The 20,769-nt window shown below is 34.6% G+C and overlaps 1 protein-coding gene across 1 annotated transcript in view; it reads left to right on the forward strand.

The window, feature by feature from the left end:
* LOC149772600 (uncharacterized) overlaps positions 1-20,281 on the forward strand; it is a 33,265-nt gene extending 12,984 nt beyond the window's left edge. The window contains exons 4-14 of the mRNA XM_089947598.1: positions 138-268; positions 888-969; positions 2,594-2,751; positions 3,481-3,571; positions 9,643-9,773; positions 11,284-11,374; positions 13,467-13,615; positions 15,069-15,159; positions 16,821-16,948; positions 19,089-19,173; positions 19,807-20,281. Of these exons, the coding sequence (XP_089803724.1) occupies positions 138-268; positions 888-969; positions 2,594-2,751; positions 3,481-3,571; positions 9,643-9,773; positions 11,284-11,374; positions 13,467-13,615; positions 15,069-15,159; positions 16,821-16,948; positions 19,089-19,173; positions 19,807-19,938 (1,269 nt within the window). The 3' untranslated portion in view covers positions 19,939-20,281. The remainder of the gene's footprint in view (positions 1-137; positions 269-887; positions 970-2,593; positions 2,752-3,480; positions 3,572-9,642; positions 9,774-11,283; positions 11,375-13,466; positions 13,616-15,068; positions 15,160-16,820; positions 16,949-19,088; positions 19,174-19,806) is intronic.
* The last annotated feature ends 488 nt before the right edge of the window (positions 20,282-20,769 follow it).

A 20,769-nucleotide genomic window follows, 5' to 3' on the forward strand; every position in this document is an offset into this window, starting at 1 on the left:
GTTGAAAAGCATCATGGATCTTCATCAATTTCTCAGAGCTTACATATAAGCAATTATTTTAGTTTTCATTTTATTTATTCATTTATTCATTTATATTAGCTAATTTGTTTATGTGTTTCGTTTATTTAAAATTACAGGCATGTCAGATCAGACCCTTTACACCAGAATTCGAATACTACACTATTGGCACTCAAGACACCGCTACATTTCAGGAGCTGAATGGGACATTGGTTTTGATATATTCTGCAGAACGTGCATCTGTTCTAAGGTAAAGAGGAGATAGAAACAAGTTTGGTTTTAAACTCAGACCAACCTGACTCAATAATACCCTACGTCTCGCCCGGCATATATCTCAAGTAGTCTGATTACCCGAGTCATTTCGCCGTCCTGTTGAGTTCAAATGTCATCGAAGAAGTTTTGTCATAAACTCATTCGATATATTATAATCACTTCCGACAGAAATCTGGATGTAATCACAGCAATACTCCACAACCTGGTAATTTTCTTGCTGGCAAACACCATTCTCTTTACAAATAATAAATCCTCATACTGAAAGCTAGACCCTGAAACTATTTCACTGAAACACCCGTCCTTTTCATTTTGAATATAATTCATGGAATATGTTAGCATAATCAAAACAGATAAATTATTCAGTTTCCGTAGCCTCCAACTACTGCATACGTCGATATTAATGAGTACTTCAAATCGTTGTGACGTCGATGTGGTCATGATTACATAATAAGAGCATGTACGAAATGAATACTATGGATATGAATTAGTCCTGTATTTGTTTGTGAATAATTGTTGATAAGAATGTAATTAACATTGTAAACCTTAATGCAAGTTAATGAACATACATTCCAATTTCCATTTATTTGTTTTTGCAGGACATTGAAAATAACCCTCACCTGTGATCCAGAAGAAGACGGTATTTTGCACGTAGTGGACGAAACAACTAAAGCAATTTACGTAAGAACGATGTTTGGTGTATGACATTTAATCACGAAAGATGAAAGGACATGGAAAATGCAGGGGGTGTTCAAAGTTTGAGCAGTGTATATTAAAAGACATGTATAAAGACATACACAAAAGACAGTACACGTTACGAAAATTTGACTCAACTCGTATGCTATGCCTCGGAGAAGTAAAAGAAAGCAAAATATCAAAAACCTATCAGAGAGAAACCTGTAGTAAAGAAGGAAACAAGTACAAATGAAGGCCAATATGCAATGTCTCTGCAACAAATTTGGATGTATACTCTTAAACACAAAACCCCTCTACAACTTTCATCTGTCTTCCGTAATGCGCGATAAAGCGTCATGGCACTGTGCAAATATTTTTTTCTCTAGTTTGTTTATATCCTGGATGTATGCGAAATAGTATCAAGATATTTAGCCCTGTTCACCATAAAACAGTGGAATTAATTGTAGTTTATTTTATTCTTCTCCATAGTAGAGGACAATGTTTCCTTCTTTCTCTTTGGCTTTTATTTTATGTTTTTGTTGTCTTTAATTAAAACATGGATGCTATTTGGGTTGATGACTTTTTAGCCATTTCATTGAATCCAGACAGTAGTGATACCTTCTACTTAAATGCAATGAGATATTAACAAATATGCGGAAACATGAGAGAACCGTAAATACACAATACATTAGATGGATTAACAAATATGCGGAAACATGAAAGAACCGCAAATACACAATGCATTGGATTGGAAAGAGCAAATGCGTCTAAGAAGTCTCATGTTTACTTAGCACAGCGCCCAATCTGTAGCTGCTCTAGATGCTTTACACTATTAGACAACACATACAAAGATATTATTAATAGATAGTAAAAACAACCACCACAAAAATACAAAATAAAAACATGCTAACAATAAGTAAGGAAGAAAACTTTAATAAGTCTTTAGGTCTATTATTGTAGTCCAAATACGTGAATTTGTGAACCCTTGAATGTTCTCACAGTGATCTTATGTTAAAAGTCTTTGGGAAATTCGCTCCTCGTAGCTAGACTCTGGTACTCAAAAAACGTTGTCCGTATGACTTGTGTTTTACAGTGGGAACAATGAGAATGCGAGGGTCCAAAGATGAGCGTAAGTTTCTACTTGGGGTGAACACTTTGGTAAGTTCAGATATGTATAGATATGAATAGAGCCAGTCAGCAAAATGTAGCATAGTGAAAGGAGCTTTGTTTGATTCTGGATCGAACGAGTAGACATTGGAGTCTGCCATAGCAGAGGGACTTTTATGCAAAAGCAATTTTATATGATTCTTTATTTGTTACTTTTCTTTGTCTTACACATCTTTGCTCAGCAAGCGTAGCCTATGGTATACTGTATATTTCAATAAATACCCAGAATACATAGCCTTTACTACACTTGCGTGCTGCACAATACATGAAAGAGAAATATACTGAAGATATAATCGTATTCGGCATAAAAACTGCAAAATGATGTAAGTCAAAAGACATGAAATGTTTCAAACACAACACGTATTTCAGGAGCATAGCTCTTGTGCATATTTTCACAAATAATTTGCCTTTCTACGATATTAAAGCTGTGTTGCATCAGGTTAACTACATTTACTGTTTTCAGTTAATGGAATTACGAAGTAGATACGCTTGCCCAACCGTGACACCAACTCCACTCCCTTCTTGCATCAAAACTTCGGAATGTTCGTGTAGCTTCAATGATGGTCGCGTAGTAGACCTGTCTCCTCTTGATACCAGTGGCATTGCAGTGGGCGTCCCAAGGTATATGGACAACAGGCTCACAAACAAATGTTCGCTCTCTTTAACCAAAAGCTTTGTGTATCAAAACTTATTATTTTTATGTAGCGTCTTAATAGCATACCCAATTATGCAAAAAATAAACCACAAAACCATTTAATAAAGTATGTCCTCAGAGTTCATCCTTTTTGCCCTAAGTCTTTTCGAAGAAATCTTGAGGATTATATTACGTAGGTCTAAATTATATTACAGAAGTATGGTTGAGTTAGCTTTCGTATAAGTGCGCATAGAATTAAACGTATCAATGAACGCTCATTTGGGGTAGGCAGTTAATATCAGAGACTTTTTTTGTCGTGCAACATGCCTTCCTTCCTTCCTTGCATTTAGATTGTTTGTTAAAAAATGCTGAGCTAAAATACCCTATTTGAAAATGGAGTGATGTTCCGTTACCTAGGTAAGAAATTGATTTGAATTCGTTATTTTGTCATATATACAAATATGAAGTAACTTTTACCGTTACAAATACTTACGAGCCCACATTTATACATACAAGAATCACTGCATGTCTTTTCTGAATCTTGTTAAATTTATACATGCAAATAAATGTTAATCAATAGCACTTCGTGATCACATCATGGCCATATGCAGATTCTGACCTTCAATTGGAATTCCCTTTGCCTTGTGCACTTTTTCAATTTTACCATTTCCTAAAATCGCCCTCACTTTTTAATTATATGTATTATTTCCGAATAGGTTTAAAGACGTAATGGACATATCATTTACCTCGTGGTATTCATGGAACCCGTGTAGTGGGTTTTCGGAGGGAACCTGTGATGATGTGGCCGTAAGTTCAATCCAACACAAATAAATACAGCACACTCAAAATGTACGGCACTGACGCCTGATATGTAAGTTCCTTTTAAGCACGCATTATCCAAGTATAACATGAAGCAACAACGTTATACACCTCTTTCATTTTAGTTACACTGTTGAACGAACACGTTGGGTCATTGTGCATCTGTCCATTAGTACGAACGATTTCAGCAGATTTTAGACGGTTAGGTAAAGTTCAAAAGGGTCGATATATTTTGGGGACAGTTATTTTGAGGTATTATTGGAAATGGATAGTTGGCACAGCATGGGAGCCAGTGGGAATTCAATATTATGGACGTCACTATGGAAGTCAATAAAAACTGAACATTAATTGTCAATTTTTCATTTCTATAATATATTTAATTTAAGATGCTTTGGGCTTCAAACCTCTGAACATTATTAAACTTACCATAGTCAATTTTGTACGCATCTTTCAAACATTTATAATTAACAAATGAAAGTGAATTTTAAAAAGGATCTTGAAGAATATGGTATAAATCAGGTCCGTAAAAGTTCTCGAGAGAATTCCCAGCATTGTTGATAAAGGAAATGTACACAGGGATTCAAAATTACTTATTGGGTCGATATGGAATCTATGGCAATTAACAATCACGTTTGGGTCCATATGTGATTTACTAAAATTAAAAATTACGTTTCAAGAAGGTGATGGATAATTTGACCTGACGGATAACACTATAAGACCCTACAAAAATCTAAATTTATGAATTAATTAGAGACAAGAACTACTCTAAAATTCACTAATATTTATGTCGTCTTCTAGTAAATGTTTGACATAATTTGTGAAAATAAGATTACAAATTATAAACTTATCTTAATCTTTATGCGTGGCATTGCTTACCCTTAGTGTTGTTGTTTTCTACCATTGAACGATAATTAAAAATGTATAACAGAAAAGCATCATACAGTTTAATAAGTCCTCGTAGTACATTCGATATCCTGAAACACTACCGCACTACCCGTACACCACAAAGAGTAAATATCGTGGGATACGTATATTTTCATTGGGGGGAGGCGACTAGAAATTTTGCAATCCATGGAACACAACTATCCTGGTTTACGTATTGATCTATTTACAACAAAATGTGAAACAAGCTCTTTATTTTTAAGAGCAGTAGTATGAAAGCTGAAGAAAACAAATAACGTGTTTCTATTTACGTCCACACATGATGCAACTCACCAATATTTCGATCAGACGCCTCCATGGCATAACATTTTGGCTTGTCAATTTTAGTGCATGCTAAAAGTGCCCATTTCATAAATACTCACAGTTTCGACGTTCGCAAACATGAACGCTATGTGCGAATACCAGTAAGAATGAGCAGACAAATTGTTATATATGTATGTCATAAACGTTTTCATAAGGTATGTTTTGTAAAAATCACATCATGAATCATACTTTAAAAAATGAAAACAAAATTGGATGTATTTCAAATCACATGCAAACTAACGATACAAAGGGTAAATTTAAACAAGATGTTCTCACATTCTCAAAAAAAGATAATAAAGACGAAAATTAGAGCCACACATATTAATACTGCCAAATCAGCAAATGACTGATCAAAGAGTCAAGAAATAAAAACGTGTTTATATCATGTATCACGTATGTCTTCAACACCCACTTGTTGCACAAACCATGCTTTTTCTGTCTAACTATAGTTATGAGTTAGTTTCTACTTGATATAGACAGTAGTATATGAAATCTGTATTGCATAAGATTACATCATATATGAGCTACGTATAGTATGCTAAGTATAACAATTACAGTTTTTTTTATTGTTTTTTTTAATTGTTTAGAGTTAAGAGCAGCTATGGCTGCGAGCAATGTGCTATCCCGCGTTCAAGGCACGTGTCACGTATAGAACGTAACGCAAGCTTTCTTTCTTCACAATCTTAATGTCATCAGTCAGATGGAAAAATGAAAATGAAGTAAATCTTTCCATTTGTGCGCGTCTTTGTGTTGGTACAATATCACACCCTCTCCATTGTTATTGTATGTATGTTTGTATTCAAACAAATAATAGACTCCCTATTTTGCTTGCTATGTCATGTGTGTGTTTTGCATGCATGTAACAAAAATAACACTCGACTCATCAATGTATGCGTGTATTTATTTGCATGTACGCAAACAATGAAATACATCTGCCTTTGCATGTGCATGTGTGCTCTTAGTATACGAAAATATACTTCAACCAGTATTATGTGTTCGTAAGTGATCAAAATAAATAATATACCCTATTATCTCCCTTTGTAATCGTGTAAAACAGACTAGACCCTGTTATTTCCCGTTGTAAATATGATTATATGACCGAATGAAATACAAACCAGATCACACACACACACACACACACACACACACACATATATATATATATATATATATATATATATATATATATATATAGAGAGAGAGAGAGAGAGAGAGAGAGAGAGAGAGAGAGAGAGAGAGAGAGAGAGAGACTAGTTTGTGTAGGTGTGTCTGGTATTCATGAAAACCAAACATAATCCAATATTTTCACGTGTATGTGTGCATGTATTTCCGAAAACAAAAATAAACCTTTAAAGTGTATGTGTATGTGTATTTGTATGCATAAAGAAAATAAATAAATACAATTTCACTCAGTAATGGTGAGTTCAGGTTGCATGATATGTTGTATTAAAAATATAGACCATTCCCATTTCCTTTGTCTGTGAATGACGACGTGTTTGTGCACGTACTATAACTATATTGGCTTTCTACAAAGACAAAATCAGTTATGAATATGTTCGTTTTTCTGTGTATATTATAGAAAAGAATAGAATCCGCAAGCTATCCTTTCCTTTGCATGTGTGTGTATGAATGTATGTGTAAAATGAAGTAATAGCCCCTCACTTGGTATGTGTGATTGTATGTTGGATAGTAAATATGCGTGTGTATGCAACGAAAATTGACCTCACATTCCCTGTATTTGTATAAATATTTGTACGTATGGAAACAAATCAACTACTCCCTCCATTGCATGTATATGCGAACTTTCATACATAATATACACCTCCTGTTTAGTTGATTGTATGTGTATTAATGATTTAAAATAAAAAGTACGTACTCTTCCCTATTATGTGTCTGCGTGTTTGTATGTATAAAAACAAACATTAATACTCTCTCCTTATGTATGTGTATTAGCTCCTATATATAAAAATAAACATTAATACTCTCTCCTTATATATGTGTGTTGTCTCCTATATATAAAAACATACATATAATACTCGTTCCCTTGGTATGTGATATTGAATGTTGGATAATAATAGTATGTGTAGAAAAACGAAATAGGCAATAGTCTCACTTTTTATGTACATATGTGTTTGCAGTTATTAAATTAAAAGAAACACCTCCAATATTTTAATGCACTTAAACGACCGCTCCGGTGGTCTAGTGGTTAGAGAGTCCGCCTCAAATGCGGAAGTCGTGGGTTCGAACCCCGCCTGAGTCATACCAAAGACTTACGAAAATTGTACTAACAGCTGCCTCGCTAGGAGCTCGGCATCAAGAGGTTAGTGTTAGGACCGGTCAGCTTGCTGTCAGGACAATGTGACTGAGTGGGACATCATGATACATATCTGCGGCATGATGCCCCAGTGCTAGACACCACTATAAACTGCTACATTACAGACATCGTAGCGATATGACTGAATTTTTTTAAAAGCTATGTTAAAAATGCTAATCACACACACACACACACACACACACATCATCATCATCATCATCACAATAAAACAAAAACAAATAACCATCGATTTGAATGTGTTAAATGAATCAAATACCCGTCTATATGTATATATTAAAGGAAGCAAATACCCAGTCCATTTGTGTACATTAAAACATACTAAATAACCCGTCCATTTGTATGTATTAAACCAAACAAATAACAGTAAATTTGTATGTATTAAAATAAAACAAATATTCCGTCTATTTATATGTCTTAAAACGTAACAATTACACTGTCGAGTTGTATGTTTATTTTTAAACGTAAAACAAAATAATTGATCATACTAAAATCCATATTAATGTGCATATATGCTTATATATATATATATATATATATATATATATATATATATATATATATATATATATATATATATATATATATATGAAAACAAAATATATCCCATGATTATTGAATTTGTCTTTTCTTTGCATGATTACGAAATAGATCTCCAGTCGCTATATATGTATGTGTGATTCTACAAAATATAAATCCTACCGTGTTTATATACATGAAAATAAAATAATAACCCCTCTGTTGTCATCCGAATGTTCTCTTGTATTAGCATGTATCCTTTGCTTTGGTTGCGTGATTGCAGGTGTTTGTGTTTTATGTGTATGCATAAGAACAAAACGTACCCTGCTACCCAGTATATCTGAGTATACGTAGATGCGACTATATGAGAACATAATATACACTCTTGCAGGTGTATGCCTTTATTTGTATGAAACAAAATATACCCAATCCTTTGTGTGCATCAGTATATATTAAATAAAATAATAAACCCTCCTTTTTCATCTGTGAATGTAAAAGCAGTGTTTATTATTTTGGTATATACAAGCATACACGCACATATCAATGTGTGGGTGCTTGTTTGCATCAAAACACACAAATATGTTCTGCATACATACACAAAACCATCACTTGAATAATGCACTCAGTAATTACAATTCAACATAAAGTCATCTACAGCTAGGGTATTATTTATTGTATACATAGAAACACGCAAACATATACCGAAATAGGGTATAATGAGTTTTAATACACCCAGTCAAACGTCCACATAAAAAGGGAGACAATGATCTATTTTGTTGGTTGGTTGTTGTGGGGTTTAACGCCATTTTTCAGCACACGATAGGCCATATATGGCGGCCAGTATTAATGGTGGAGGAAGAACCCGGGAAAACCCCGGAAAGAACCACCGACCCACGAGAAGCTACTGGCATGCTTTCTCACATATCGATCTATTTTGTAGCAGTCCACACACATGCAGCTACATATACGAAATGCTAGAGTCAATTACTGTTTAATACAAACAGATATACGCAAACAACAAGAAGGGGTTGTTGTTTTAAAACACACTTACACATACAAATGAAGAGTTGGGTCTATTTTGTTTTCATGCATATTCACACGCACTTACAAACATACAATCACACAAATAAATGTAGGAGTAGAACCTATTATTATTTTTGTGCACACAAATATACACATACAACTAGAGGAGTTATTTTCTGTTTCCAATAACAAACTGAAGCAATCGCCTCAGACTATTTTGTTCTGACATAGAACCTAAACTGCTTGTTTTATGTGCATGACGCTCAAAGATCGCTGCTGTTGCTACTGTGTAAATTTGTAAACTTTCTACTCCATTTTTATAGAGGAAATACAAAATTTCATTCGATAATCATCAGTCAGCGGCTGTGAGTGTAAATGGTATGATGATGGTCTCGATACCGTGTTCAGATGTTTCTTTACATATGTATTTGTGTGCAACATCTATCACTGTCATGTGTGCTCTATCCTCGTGTCCCTAAAGTGCGATGTAGGCATACCATATCAAGATTGCATTATGACAATCGATGTCTGCCGCTAAGATCTGATTTTTTCTTTAAAAAAACTGTTCTGTCATTCAACTTAAGGGTTTTATAGTTCTACGTGATTTTCGAAGGAGTCGTGTTGAGTATTACCTTATACCACCAGTACGTGTGAGTACATGTATATGGTGAAAGAGAACATCGCCTGACGCATTCATCATACTTATTTCACAGTTTAAGATGTAATTTAGTGTACTTTGCAAATGAAATAAAACTCGGATTGAAATTGCAATTTCCTGGGTGAAAACGGCTGAGGAGGGGACAAACAAGTGAGAAGAAATGGCAATGCTGTTTTTCCTTATGTGGACATTTTCCTTTTTTCACTATGATGGATATTATGACAATCAAAATAAATGATGAAAGTGAAATGAATATTTGTATCCTTCTATCTTAACATACAGGTTTGTCAAATAAGTCCGATTGTTCCCAACCCAACCAATTACTTAAACCTTGGAACTCAGAACAGTGCAGAGTTTACTACTGTGAACGGAACTCTCACACTTCAATATGCAATAGCAACTGATGTGCTTAAGTAAGTATCACCATTTTCTCATTCATCTATTATATTCATTTTAATATACGTGAAATGATCGACAAGAATTTCGCTTACTCTTCAAATGGAATGACAAATTTGATCTATAAATTCAAACTGAAATTCAATGCACGAAATATTTAGAAAATGTAAGACGAGCATTATTTCTGTTGTGCAGTTCCTTTCTCAGAGATGGCAGGCATTCTAGGAGTTAAAAGTACTAACCGTATGCTTTTTCAATGTATGACAGCAAACAAATATGTTCATCACCTACAATTCTATGATTCTGTATATTTTATAGGGCTTCAATGCTGATTGCTTACCATGAAATGATACATACCGAAAATTATTTACATATTCACCTTCGTCTATATGGAGTTTTATGAGCAAAGTATACTCTACAAAATTACAATAATACATTCATGTCTAGAAGGGGCCCCGTGTGGCCGAGTGGTCTAAAGCGCTATCCGTTACGGATCACTGCCATCTCACCTCTGTCTGCGTGGGTTCGAGTCTCAGATTCGGCTAATGTGGATATGAGAAAGCTTGCCAGTAGCTTCTTGTGGGTCGGTGGTTCTTTCCGGGGTTTTCCCGGGTTCTTCCTCCACCATTAATACTGGCCGCCATGTATAGCCTATAGTATGCTAAAAATGGCGTTAAACCCTACAACAACAACAACAGCATTATGTCCAGCATCATGTTCATAACTATAATCCTATGGGCGTCGCCACTTTCAGAACATATCCTCTGTCCTTTTGACATAGTTTCTTGACGTTGACAATCCAGAAAGTAGAAAGAAGACAAAATCAATAAATATCGATTACAGCTGATCTACACAGGCGTCGCCGGTAAATCTAATTTCAGATCATTTAGACTAACGACTAACAAATCCTTAAATAATGACTATTATCCGCCAAATGTAATGACTGATCACTACATGTAAATTAGACCTTAATTTCTTGGAGTTTTCTGTCTGACTATAGTAAACGGATCCAAAATTATAGTCTACGATATATTTGAAATGATAGTGCGTGTTTGGAACACTTCCTCTGGAAAGATCCAAGCTGCATTATTCTCTTAAAAAATAAACTTTAAAATATTAAATTTAACCGGCCTTACAAGAAATCTAATGGAATAAAACTTGGAAGATATAAAATTATTTCGCTTTTACATTATTAAAGAAGAAAGGGTTAAAAAAAATGTATATATGTTTACTTGAAAGCAAATACATCGGTTATTTCGGGTTGAATGGATTAGGGAAGGGGTTAAAGTGAAACATAAGGATGACATACTCTTCCATGATTTGTTCAGTGTTCGTATGGCTTTATTTGTCTTTGATCAAGTTGTTTGCAAAAACGTCACACATTAAATAATTCGAGGTTTTTCTTTGATACAAAATATGCAAAATCGTGCAAGCAAATGTTTCAACAATCCACATTATGGAGTCATTTAAATAATTTTAGTTACTAAACATTTCATGGCTATATTGTCCAACGCATCTTTTTTTTAGGGTGACAAAAATTCTTCTGACATGTGACACAGACACAGAAGGGGAACTGCTAGCCTACGGATTAGAAGAAAACAACGGAGTTGAAGAATACGTACTTAAGATCCTCTCTCATTTCGATAATTTTATATTTCGTATGTATGTCATCAAAGGAGTTTTGATTTATACATGAATCCATTCCATAATACGTTGAACAGTCTATGGTTGTCGGTTTCATGTGTGACGTAGCAAAAATAAAGAAAACTAGCTATAATTTGACTTACGTAGGTTATATGGGATTACAAATGCCCAGATGTTTAAGTCAATATAATCAATACGTGCAAATTTATGGAAACTCTAAAAAGAATTTGTGGCATTCTGAGGATTTTGCTTCCTAACATAAATATAAATTTGTCCGGTCTTTATGATCATTTAGAATACCGCATATACGGTTTGGTGGGGCAAAATATTATGCATTGGCTGTCGCAATAAAATATCCGGAAAACCATGAACATAGGCTTTTTCTACACAATATTGCCAATATCAAATGTTTCAGTAAAGTATGTTTCTACGCGAATACTTAAATGATCACATTTAATTAGAAATATTAGCCTGCTACATCGCGAATCCTGCCCTTGATTCCACGAGGAGTCGCAAATTTTTAGCTGATACTAATGGGGATGCTTACATGGAGGGGTGGTTGAGATGGTATTTAAGTAATATGACTGGGTAAGTATTCTCGGAGAAACATTATATAATTTTTTAAATTCTTTTACGTACCCAAATCACATACCATTAGGATTATAAGTCATAGGAGGAAGGGATTCTGAGCATACATTGAGTATCAGTATAGGGGAAGTGATTGAATTCCATACGCGAACGATAACCCGTTCTCCTAACTATATAAGCAACACATCCTGGGGTCGCTCGACCTGTGGCCATACCGTTAAGAAGATGATTATTGAAACAAAAGAACCCAATATAGGTTACCGTCTATCAGTAGTCGAACAGTCGTCACTTACTAGCTCTCTTTGGTAGTCAGGTAAAGAACATCTGCTACGCTAGATCCTGTTCGCGTTCTCATTCACTGACATGCAGGGTACATGAACAAGCTTTGGCACGCGCATATGCTTCTTCATTCTTATTTTAGCCGGGATACTGACACTGAATTTTACCCTTCAAGCTCTTTCGTAGTGTGATCTGAAGTCTCACCAGAACAGACAAACCTTACGTAGACCACTGCTCAGAAATTTCAATCAATCTCTGAGCCTCGTGTTCGGACGCAATGTTTTGTTGAGGAAATAGGTCACTACCAAAGAGTTGTCGGACAGAATGAGGACCATTATCTGGCAATACCAGGTTGTATCAAGAAGAGGTAATATGCAAGAGTTGTGGCCGTTTGATTCTTGATATAGCTAAAGGAAGACAAATTTGCGAATTTTAGTAGGGTTGGATTTGCGAGGTAGCTAATACTCCTAATGTAATTTGATTAGGGAATGTATTAGAAGGGGAAACGTGTTATTGATGATCCTTATTTTAATTTTTTTCGCAAAGCCTGTAACTGTTACAAAGGCCCATGAATCTCTTTGTGGATAATGTTACACTTATATCACCTGCAGATATTACTGAAGGCAAATGTCAAAAACACTGGTAAACGTCATTCGTAAACATTATGACATTTACACACAGTATTGCGATTTCAGTTTCAATGAAGTACATTGAGAACAGGTAAATATCACAACGTCTGTAAATGACACAGGTGACAACGACAGCAAATATGAAACCCAGCGACAAACCCTTTTTTGCTGCCTATCACAGGTTAAACACAGTCGGTCTCCATCCGTTTGGAAAATTTGTTTCTATTGCACTTTATTTGCTAAGAATATATCTTCCATATTCCATCGATCTGCAACTGCATCTCGTTTGCTTTACATTGCCCTTCACGGAATGCATCAAACTAGAAAACTCAGCTCCTAGTACTAAACTGAACAAATATTTTATGAATACGTATATTAATTTCTGAAGGTGTAGACATTTGTGAATAAATTGGTTGTTTTGACTTATTTAGTAAGATGACACTGACAGGTGCTACAAGGCTACGTTTGTGACGCTAACAGACTCTACAAAACTACGTTTCTGACACTCACAGAAGCTACATAATTACAACATTTCAAGCGTTGCAAGTTTTCTCCTTATATTTTACTTAGCATCTCGAGCTGAGGAGTATGTATTCATGTCCAAGGGAAAAACCCGGACCAGTTCAAGCTTGCATCCAAACATCTCTGTGTTCATGCGAGTTTAGCAATGGTACATCAGTTAACCTTTCTCCTCTTAATTCGAAATCTAGCACACCAAGGTACGATATTCATTGATTTTATTCTTTAGAGAGACTAATAGCATTATCAAAGTCATACTTCTAAACAAAAGTGATCAAATAATTCCGGTTGCACACATTCACATTAGGTGTATGAAATGATAAGGAGTTGTATTATTATTGAAAACCACAATGCGTGCCATAGTTAGATCTGGAAAATATTTAAAAACAAAACTATTGCGAATTTGTTTATGTCATCAGAGGGATGTTTACCTGATATATTGATTTTAATAATGATTAACCGATTTATTTTCTTCTTAATCATCAATAGCATCATCATCATCCACTCCTTCTTCTTCTTCCGATTATTATTATTATTATTAGTCCCAGACTTATTGTGATACTGTGAATTTCCTTCCGTGCGTACGTGTACAATGTCCACGAACACATCCTATAAAAATAAAATCTAAATATCTGAACCTTATGTCAACGATATTAATATGGTACACATTGTCCAAACACCTCTGGAGATTATCACACCCATGATGTTGGAAATAAACAGAGTATGGGTCATTTGTACATACCTTTGAATGTGCTATCAAAGACAAATAAAACAAAATGTGTCTGGTTTTGGACCTCTTGTTGTGGCCCTGGGGTATTTCTCCAGTCCAGAGTAATTTTGTCCCTGGCTCATAAGATAGATTCTTTTGAGATTTCCATCTTGTAACCATATAGCATTTAATTGGCCAATTTATACTTACAACTGGCAATAACCCCTGGATCTATCTTAACTTGGATTTGTTCCCGGTGTCATGATTTTGAACTATCCCGATCAGCATACAACACTTAATGGAAATGCCAAGAAACAAATTACATATGCAATTGACCTTATCTTTAGGGTTCACCTTGCCCCTATTGGTTGGGTCATAACTTGGAAGCTGTCTAGATCCTCACCTTAAAACAAATGTCCTTCTTCCTGGACACGATATTACAAATGTACATATCCAGCTAATCTTTACCCAACACGTACTCCTTTCTCTGAGAGACCTACCCAATAACTTAAACGTACAGTTAGAGGTCAAAACTGAGAGGCAGAGGCATAGGTGATTTAATTAGTATTACATTAAAGAAAGAAAAGACTTCACGAAAATGAGCAATACAAGAATAAATCATAATTATACAGGGTGTCATTTTTTGGATTGATTGCCTTACGGAGCACGTGATATCGTCACATATTATGAGGGTGACAACTGTATACGAAGATTATAGCCTGGTAGATTCTATACCGATTTCACGAAACAGCCGAGGGTCATACTTTCCTTATTTTTCGTATCCACCCAGCTATCCATCCCATCCACCTATCGTAATCTGACACAATTTCGTTCCATAAAAAAGTCATCATGTTATAACATCCAATTTCCGCAATTAATGTACCACAATACATTTTTTTCTTCTGCTTATCTATTCGTGTACGTCGATCTCTTTAATAATGTAGATTTAAAGATATTCTAAGCTCCGACCGCCAGGAATGGTTCTCGTGGAACCCATGTGGCCCATTCACAGAGGGAGACTGTCAATCTGTAGCTGTAAGTACAAACACACACACATACGCGCGCGCACGCACGCACGCACACACAAGCACTTGTGCAAGTCAAAAAGAGATTTCAAAAGTGTATGGATCGGCACAATTATAAAACAGTTTCCTAATCTTTCGAGTTAATCAAACTTCATAACCACGTAGCTTCATTAAAACAGCTTCCAAACTGAAAGCCAAGAGAAAATATGCAGTTTTTGTATGTTTTATTACAGTGATGAATCACGAATAAATAAGTTATATAATGGAAGAATAAAAACGAGAAACAGTTGAAAAGGTTTAAAAATTAGTACACTACATGCCTATATCATCCTGTCGGTATAGGATTCTTTGTTTGTAAAGGTTTTTGCAATATGTGGGTTTTCTATATAATTACGCTTTTATAGCACGGTGAATCAAGTTATTTTGATTGAATTCCAGGCTAAAACAACGGCTGAAAATTTACCTTATATTCCGGTTACGCATAGGAGGTTGTAAGAGGAATGTATCATAAGAACAGTGCTGCTAGAACTGGAAAATAATAATAATAATAATAATAATAATAATAATAATTATTATTATTATTATTATTAGTAGTAGTAGTAGTAGTAGTAGTAGTAGTAGTAGTAGTAGAAGTAGTAGTCGTATAACAGTAAACAATAATTATTCACTTAAAGAGTTAAGGACTATTTACTTGGATAAATGTTTTCACAAGAGTTATGTACTGGTGATAAAGTTTGATAATATTGTTTTGGGAAGGTTCCACCTTGTCAATTAAGGATTGTTCGTTACATTTTACTTCTCCACCCTGTATTAAACTGAGTTGATAGCATATCGATGGTTTCTAAAGAGCGTTTGGTTGGGGTGTAAGCATGTCTCATATTAATTATGTGATGAATGTGGCACTTGTTAGATTCTAGTGATTATTTATTGATTATGGTTAGTCATTGTTTGGAAAATACTTCTGAATCCAAGTAATTCGGCAATAACTTGGAGAAGAGTTCATACACTATTCACGACAAATATGACTACATGGATTAGTTTCGAAAACTGGAACCTCCATAATATCTAAACAGGGAATTATCTAGATATTTAGGTATATGTGCTTAATAATTTCATCTAGGAATATATCTTTGTATTGGGTGTTTGGGTCGTGTTTTGTATTACATGGCGTGAACAACTAATATTCGGCTTGAAAAGGCTTACTGATATATCATATAAATGGAAAACAAGAGAAGATCGTGCAAGTGTGAAAACGATTTTGATGTATTGAGGACCTTTGAAATAGGGGAAAACAGTCACCATAAAGTCACATTCACGCTGTGTAAAATTATTTCGGTAGATTATCCTTTGCGTGTAACAGTATGCTTAAGGCAGAGAAAAATGATTCCGATAGATAGATGACTAATTTCGGTGCAAAGTGACTCAAGCGATGATTAGTTTACGTCAGTATATACATTTTGATTTACGGAATGGTGGTTGCCTAGAAGCTTTCGTTTTACGTTTTTGTTTATATTATGTTGTTTCCGTAAAAGACGAAAGGTTATCATTACTCTGTGAGACATAGCCATTAATGATGGAGTAAATTAGAAGCATTTCAAAGCTGATAATATACTGATGGCATACGATTTAATATAAATGACAGAATCAGTGATTCCTTTTTTTATACTTCAGGTGTGTAAGGTAGGACCTATGGTCCCTAATCCTGACTATATTGGTCTAGGATACCAGGATTCTGCATCATTTCAAACTGCTTTTGATGGAGAACTTAGTCTGAACTATCATGATCCTAACAGTACAAGGCAAGACAATCTGTTTGCTTTTTCTATTTCGATCTCTTTAAAGAAAAATCGAATTCTAATTAAAGGAGAATCTGGTTATAGCGACAATACAAGTCACCTTATTATAACGGATATTATTAAAAGCATCATGGCCATAACGTGGATACGACGACAGAATAATTAATTACACTAACACTCTGAATAGGTCTACATCTACACAATCAAATAACTACAGCTATCCACGTAGCAAAGTTACCATGTTTGAGACGTATTTTATTGGATTTCACCTGTCAATTAAAAGACTGCCTATTTATGAACGTGTCTGCGAAGTCTGAAACATTTACGAACTTCAAAATGTTTTCACGCAGTAATTGACCACATACTTGTCATTCATGCTTAGAAATCGTTACGAAATTAGATCACTCCTAAGCGCGTAATAAGTACCAAGCCCCGCCCCCCCCCCCCCCCAATAAAACGAACAAGCAGCAAATTATAAGACATTAGTCAACATAAATTTCCTCTTACAGGCTAAATTAGTGCAGATGTGGAAAAAAACGTTTCGCCATTTCTTTTTTACTTGATCGCAATGGCAGGTCCTTCGATTACCTTTTCTTGACATCCTCGTTCAAACGCCACGAACACGTTCTCAGATGTTCCCGAGCGTGCTAGCCTTAACGATTTTAGTGAGTTCTTATCGTCACAAACAGCATGGAGCTAGTGAGAGTAATGACATGACACTTAAGGACTATAAATTACAGCAGTGCTAATCCATGGGACAACCTGTGACATATTAAAAATGTGTTATTTACTTAAACTTTTGCATTTATATCTTTTGTAGAGCAGTGTCATTAGCAAATTTTAACGATATTGTAACGAATATCGCTGTGACAATAACCAGTAAATGTCTTAGACATCTTTATATGTAGCATTATTTGCATCTGTAATTGTGTAATTCCGTAAAATGGACCTTACCAGAGAAATGTGTTTTGTCGAGAATCCATCCACCAGCGTGCATAGTTACCCTGGAACCACTGGTCATATATACCCCTCTGGCAGTGTTTCATCTTAAGTAAGACATTGAACACAAGTTTTCAGACTACTAGTTCTCACTTAGTAGGTGGGAGTTGTTTAAATGTTCTTACATTTCATTCTCTAGATTCTTATATTTCTTATAATGTTCTTATATTTCATTCTCTAGATGAATAGTATTGCAAACGAGGAACATCTTACTTCTAAATGTAAATATCTCTCCTACACTATTCACAGTAACGAAAATGCACTAACGCGATGCACATTTCGTATAACAACTTGAATAAACACAATCTTACGATTGATTTAATCTCTTTCTATGTCAAGTATCCCTAATATCAAGTATCCCTAATATCAAGTATCCCTAATATCTAATATCCCTAATATCTAGTATCCCTAATATCTAGTGTCCCCAATATCTAGTGTCCCTAATATCTAGTATCCCTAATATCTAGTGTCCCTAATATCTAGTATCCCTAATAATATTACCTAACAATACATTTGTTGTCAAAATGTATCCTGTGCTCAGATATGAAGAAGGACAAACTGCCAAAAGCCAACTTCAGCCGCTTAACAAAACTTGCGAAGATGTCTAAGTTTCAAAACCATTGTTTACTGATTCTGCCACAATCAAGTACTGGTTATTTCAGACACTTCGTGCTGAAGATCTGACGTATGAAGAATTTTATATCAACTTAATTTAACTATGTATCGATGTGAATTGGATTTCTAAAATTCAGACAATACGACTTCCATATTTGGCGATAGGAAACATTTCAAATAAATGAAAAACCTAATTAGCTGCAATTTTCTGTGGGGAGAATGCTGTGATGAAGTGCACTCATCATAGGATTGAAATGTCACACTTTAGAAGAAAACTAAAAACAATTGAAATTGTAACTATTATAAATGCACTGCGAATGTTTAACATTTATTATAATTCAAAGCTATATAATAACACATTCCGTTTAACATAGCTATAGGTTTGTAATCAGGTAATACTTGCTTGTTAGTGCGTCTGTTGCTCCATTATCTTTGTATATGATCATGTTCCGTCTATTTTCAAAAATTAAATTATATGTGATTTTCTCTTCGAAATCGACAAGTTTATAAACCTTAATTCTAATTTCAGAAGCGTTAGCATCAAACTCATCTGTGATGAAGACAAATATGGCAACCTAACAATTTTGGAACATGGAGATACAACCTCACACTTTGTAATAAATGTTTTTTTTGAAATATTTTATTAGTCAAAGTTTTATAATTTGTAGATCTGACCTTGATGAGAAGTTGACATTGACCTTCATGCTCTAGTCATCAAAAATCAATAGGTGAAACTGTTTCTTGTGGATATTTACTCTGTAAAATGGATACAGAATATGCGAAATGGATATTTACTTACATGGATACTTATTTTGTGAAATGGATACTAACTTCATAGATGAGAATATGGCAGTAGTAAAGGGAATATAATTATGTAACATATTTACAACAAGAGATGAGCATGAATGTGCATTATAAGTTTTCAGTAAGTCACAACTTTGTTTCTTTGCTTATTTTAAATCTAGTTTCTTTAATGATGTTTGTTTTTAAAAATACGTGGATACAGAAAAAGAAACAGATAAGCATACTTAAATATTGCTTAAAACTATAAAGGCATAATTAATCCAAACAATGGCCTTGTGTTACGGTAAAATCAGAAGTAATTAACTAAACAATCAAGTAAAACAATACTGATATATCAGCTAATATAATATATTTCAGCCATCTAATTTCCTTCGTTCTGTCGTAAGCGGAAGTTGATAAACCTATGTTTAAAGTATCTAAAATATATTTTTGTATATCTACAGACATTCCAGTTAAGAAGTAAATATGCCTGCCCAGCTTCATCGCCAGAGCCAAGCCGTGAACAGTCCGCCTCGTCTGACCCATCAGGTGCAACAAAAAGCGGACAGAATCACACTTATCTCAAAAGAGGCTGATTCTGAAAATCCGGGAAAGAAGAGGAGTCCTCCATTGCAAAGACAGTTTTATATCGAATTCGTAGTATAATGTGCATACTTTTGTGGGTATTAATGTGCTTAGATATTGAAAAATTTAAGTATCAATTTTAAAACGTAAATGTGAAATATTCGCACTTCAATGTGTCGCTCATAAATCTTCCATTTCTAGAGTACAAGTTCCTTCTAGATATGCTGTGTTTTCATCTTTAAGTCCCTATTATCGCCGTTTCCAGTTATTGTATTTTGTTTGTTATTCATACTTTAATTCATCTAATTCAAGTAATCCATTCAATAAAGTAATGTCATGTGATTGCAAAACGTCCCTACAATTTAGCTTTTCATTTTGGTTCTCTTCGTTTGACAGTGCATAAGCTATGATGACATCAATTGATATTGTTTGCCGATTCCTTGGTTTGACTGAAAATTTGTTATTACCAATGCATCAAGCACTGATACGAACCCACATAGTATGAAGGACATACACAAGTGCGTGAACACATTAATATGTCATTTGCTTACAGATTATTTTCTTCATCCGTTTAAGTTTGCAATTTTGAGTACCAGTTCCTTCTAGATATTCTGTGTTTTCATCTTTAAGTCCCTATTATTCCTTAAGATATAAACGGTATGGAATATGATTTAAAAACTTTGTTACACTGTTGCACAAGACGATGAGGTTTAAATAAATGTACTATCCCTACCTGTGGGTGACCAGTACTTAGTGAGCAAAGTATTAAAATTACTGTACGATTTTGAATCATGTTAGAGTGCTATGAATCAAATAACCTGGTAAGAATATATATAAATAAG

Source organism: Sinohyriopsis cumingii, unplaced genomic scaffold, assembly GCF_028554795.1.
Source record: "Sinohyriopsis cumingii isolate HCF-2022 unplaced genomic scaffold, ASM2855479v2 utg001348l, whole genome shotgun sequence".
Taxonomy (NCBI): domain Eukaryota; kingdom Metazoa; phylum Mollusca; class Bivalvia; order Unionida; family Unionidae; genus Sinohyriopsis; species Sinohyriopsis cumingii.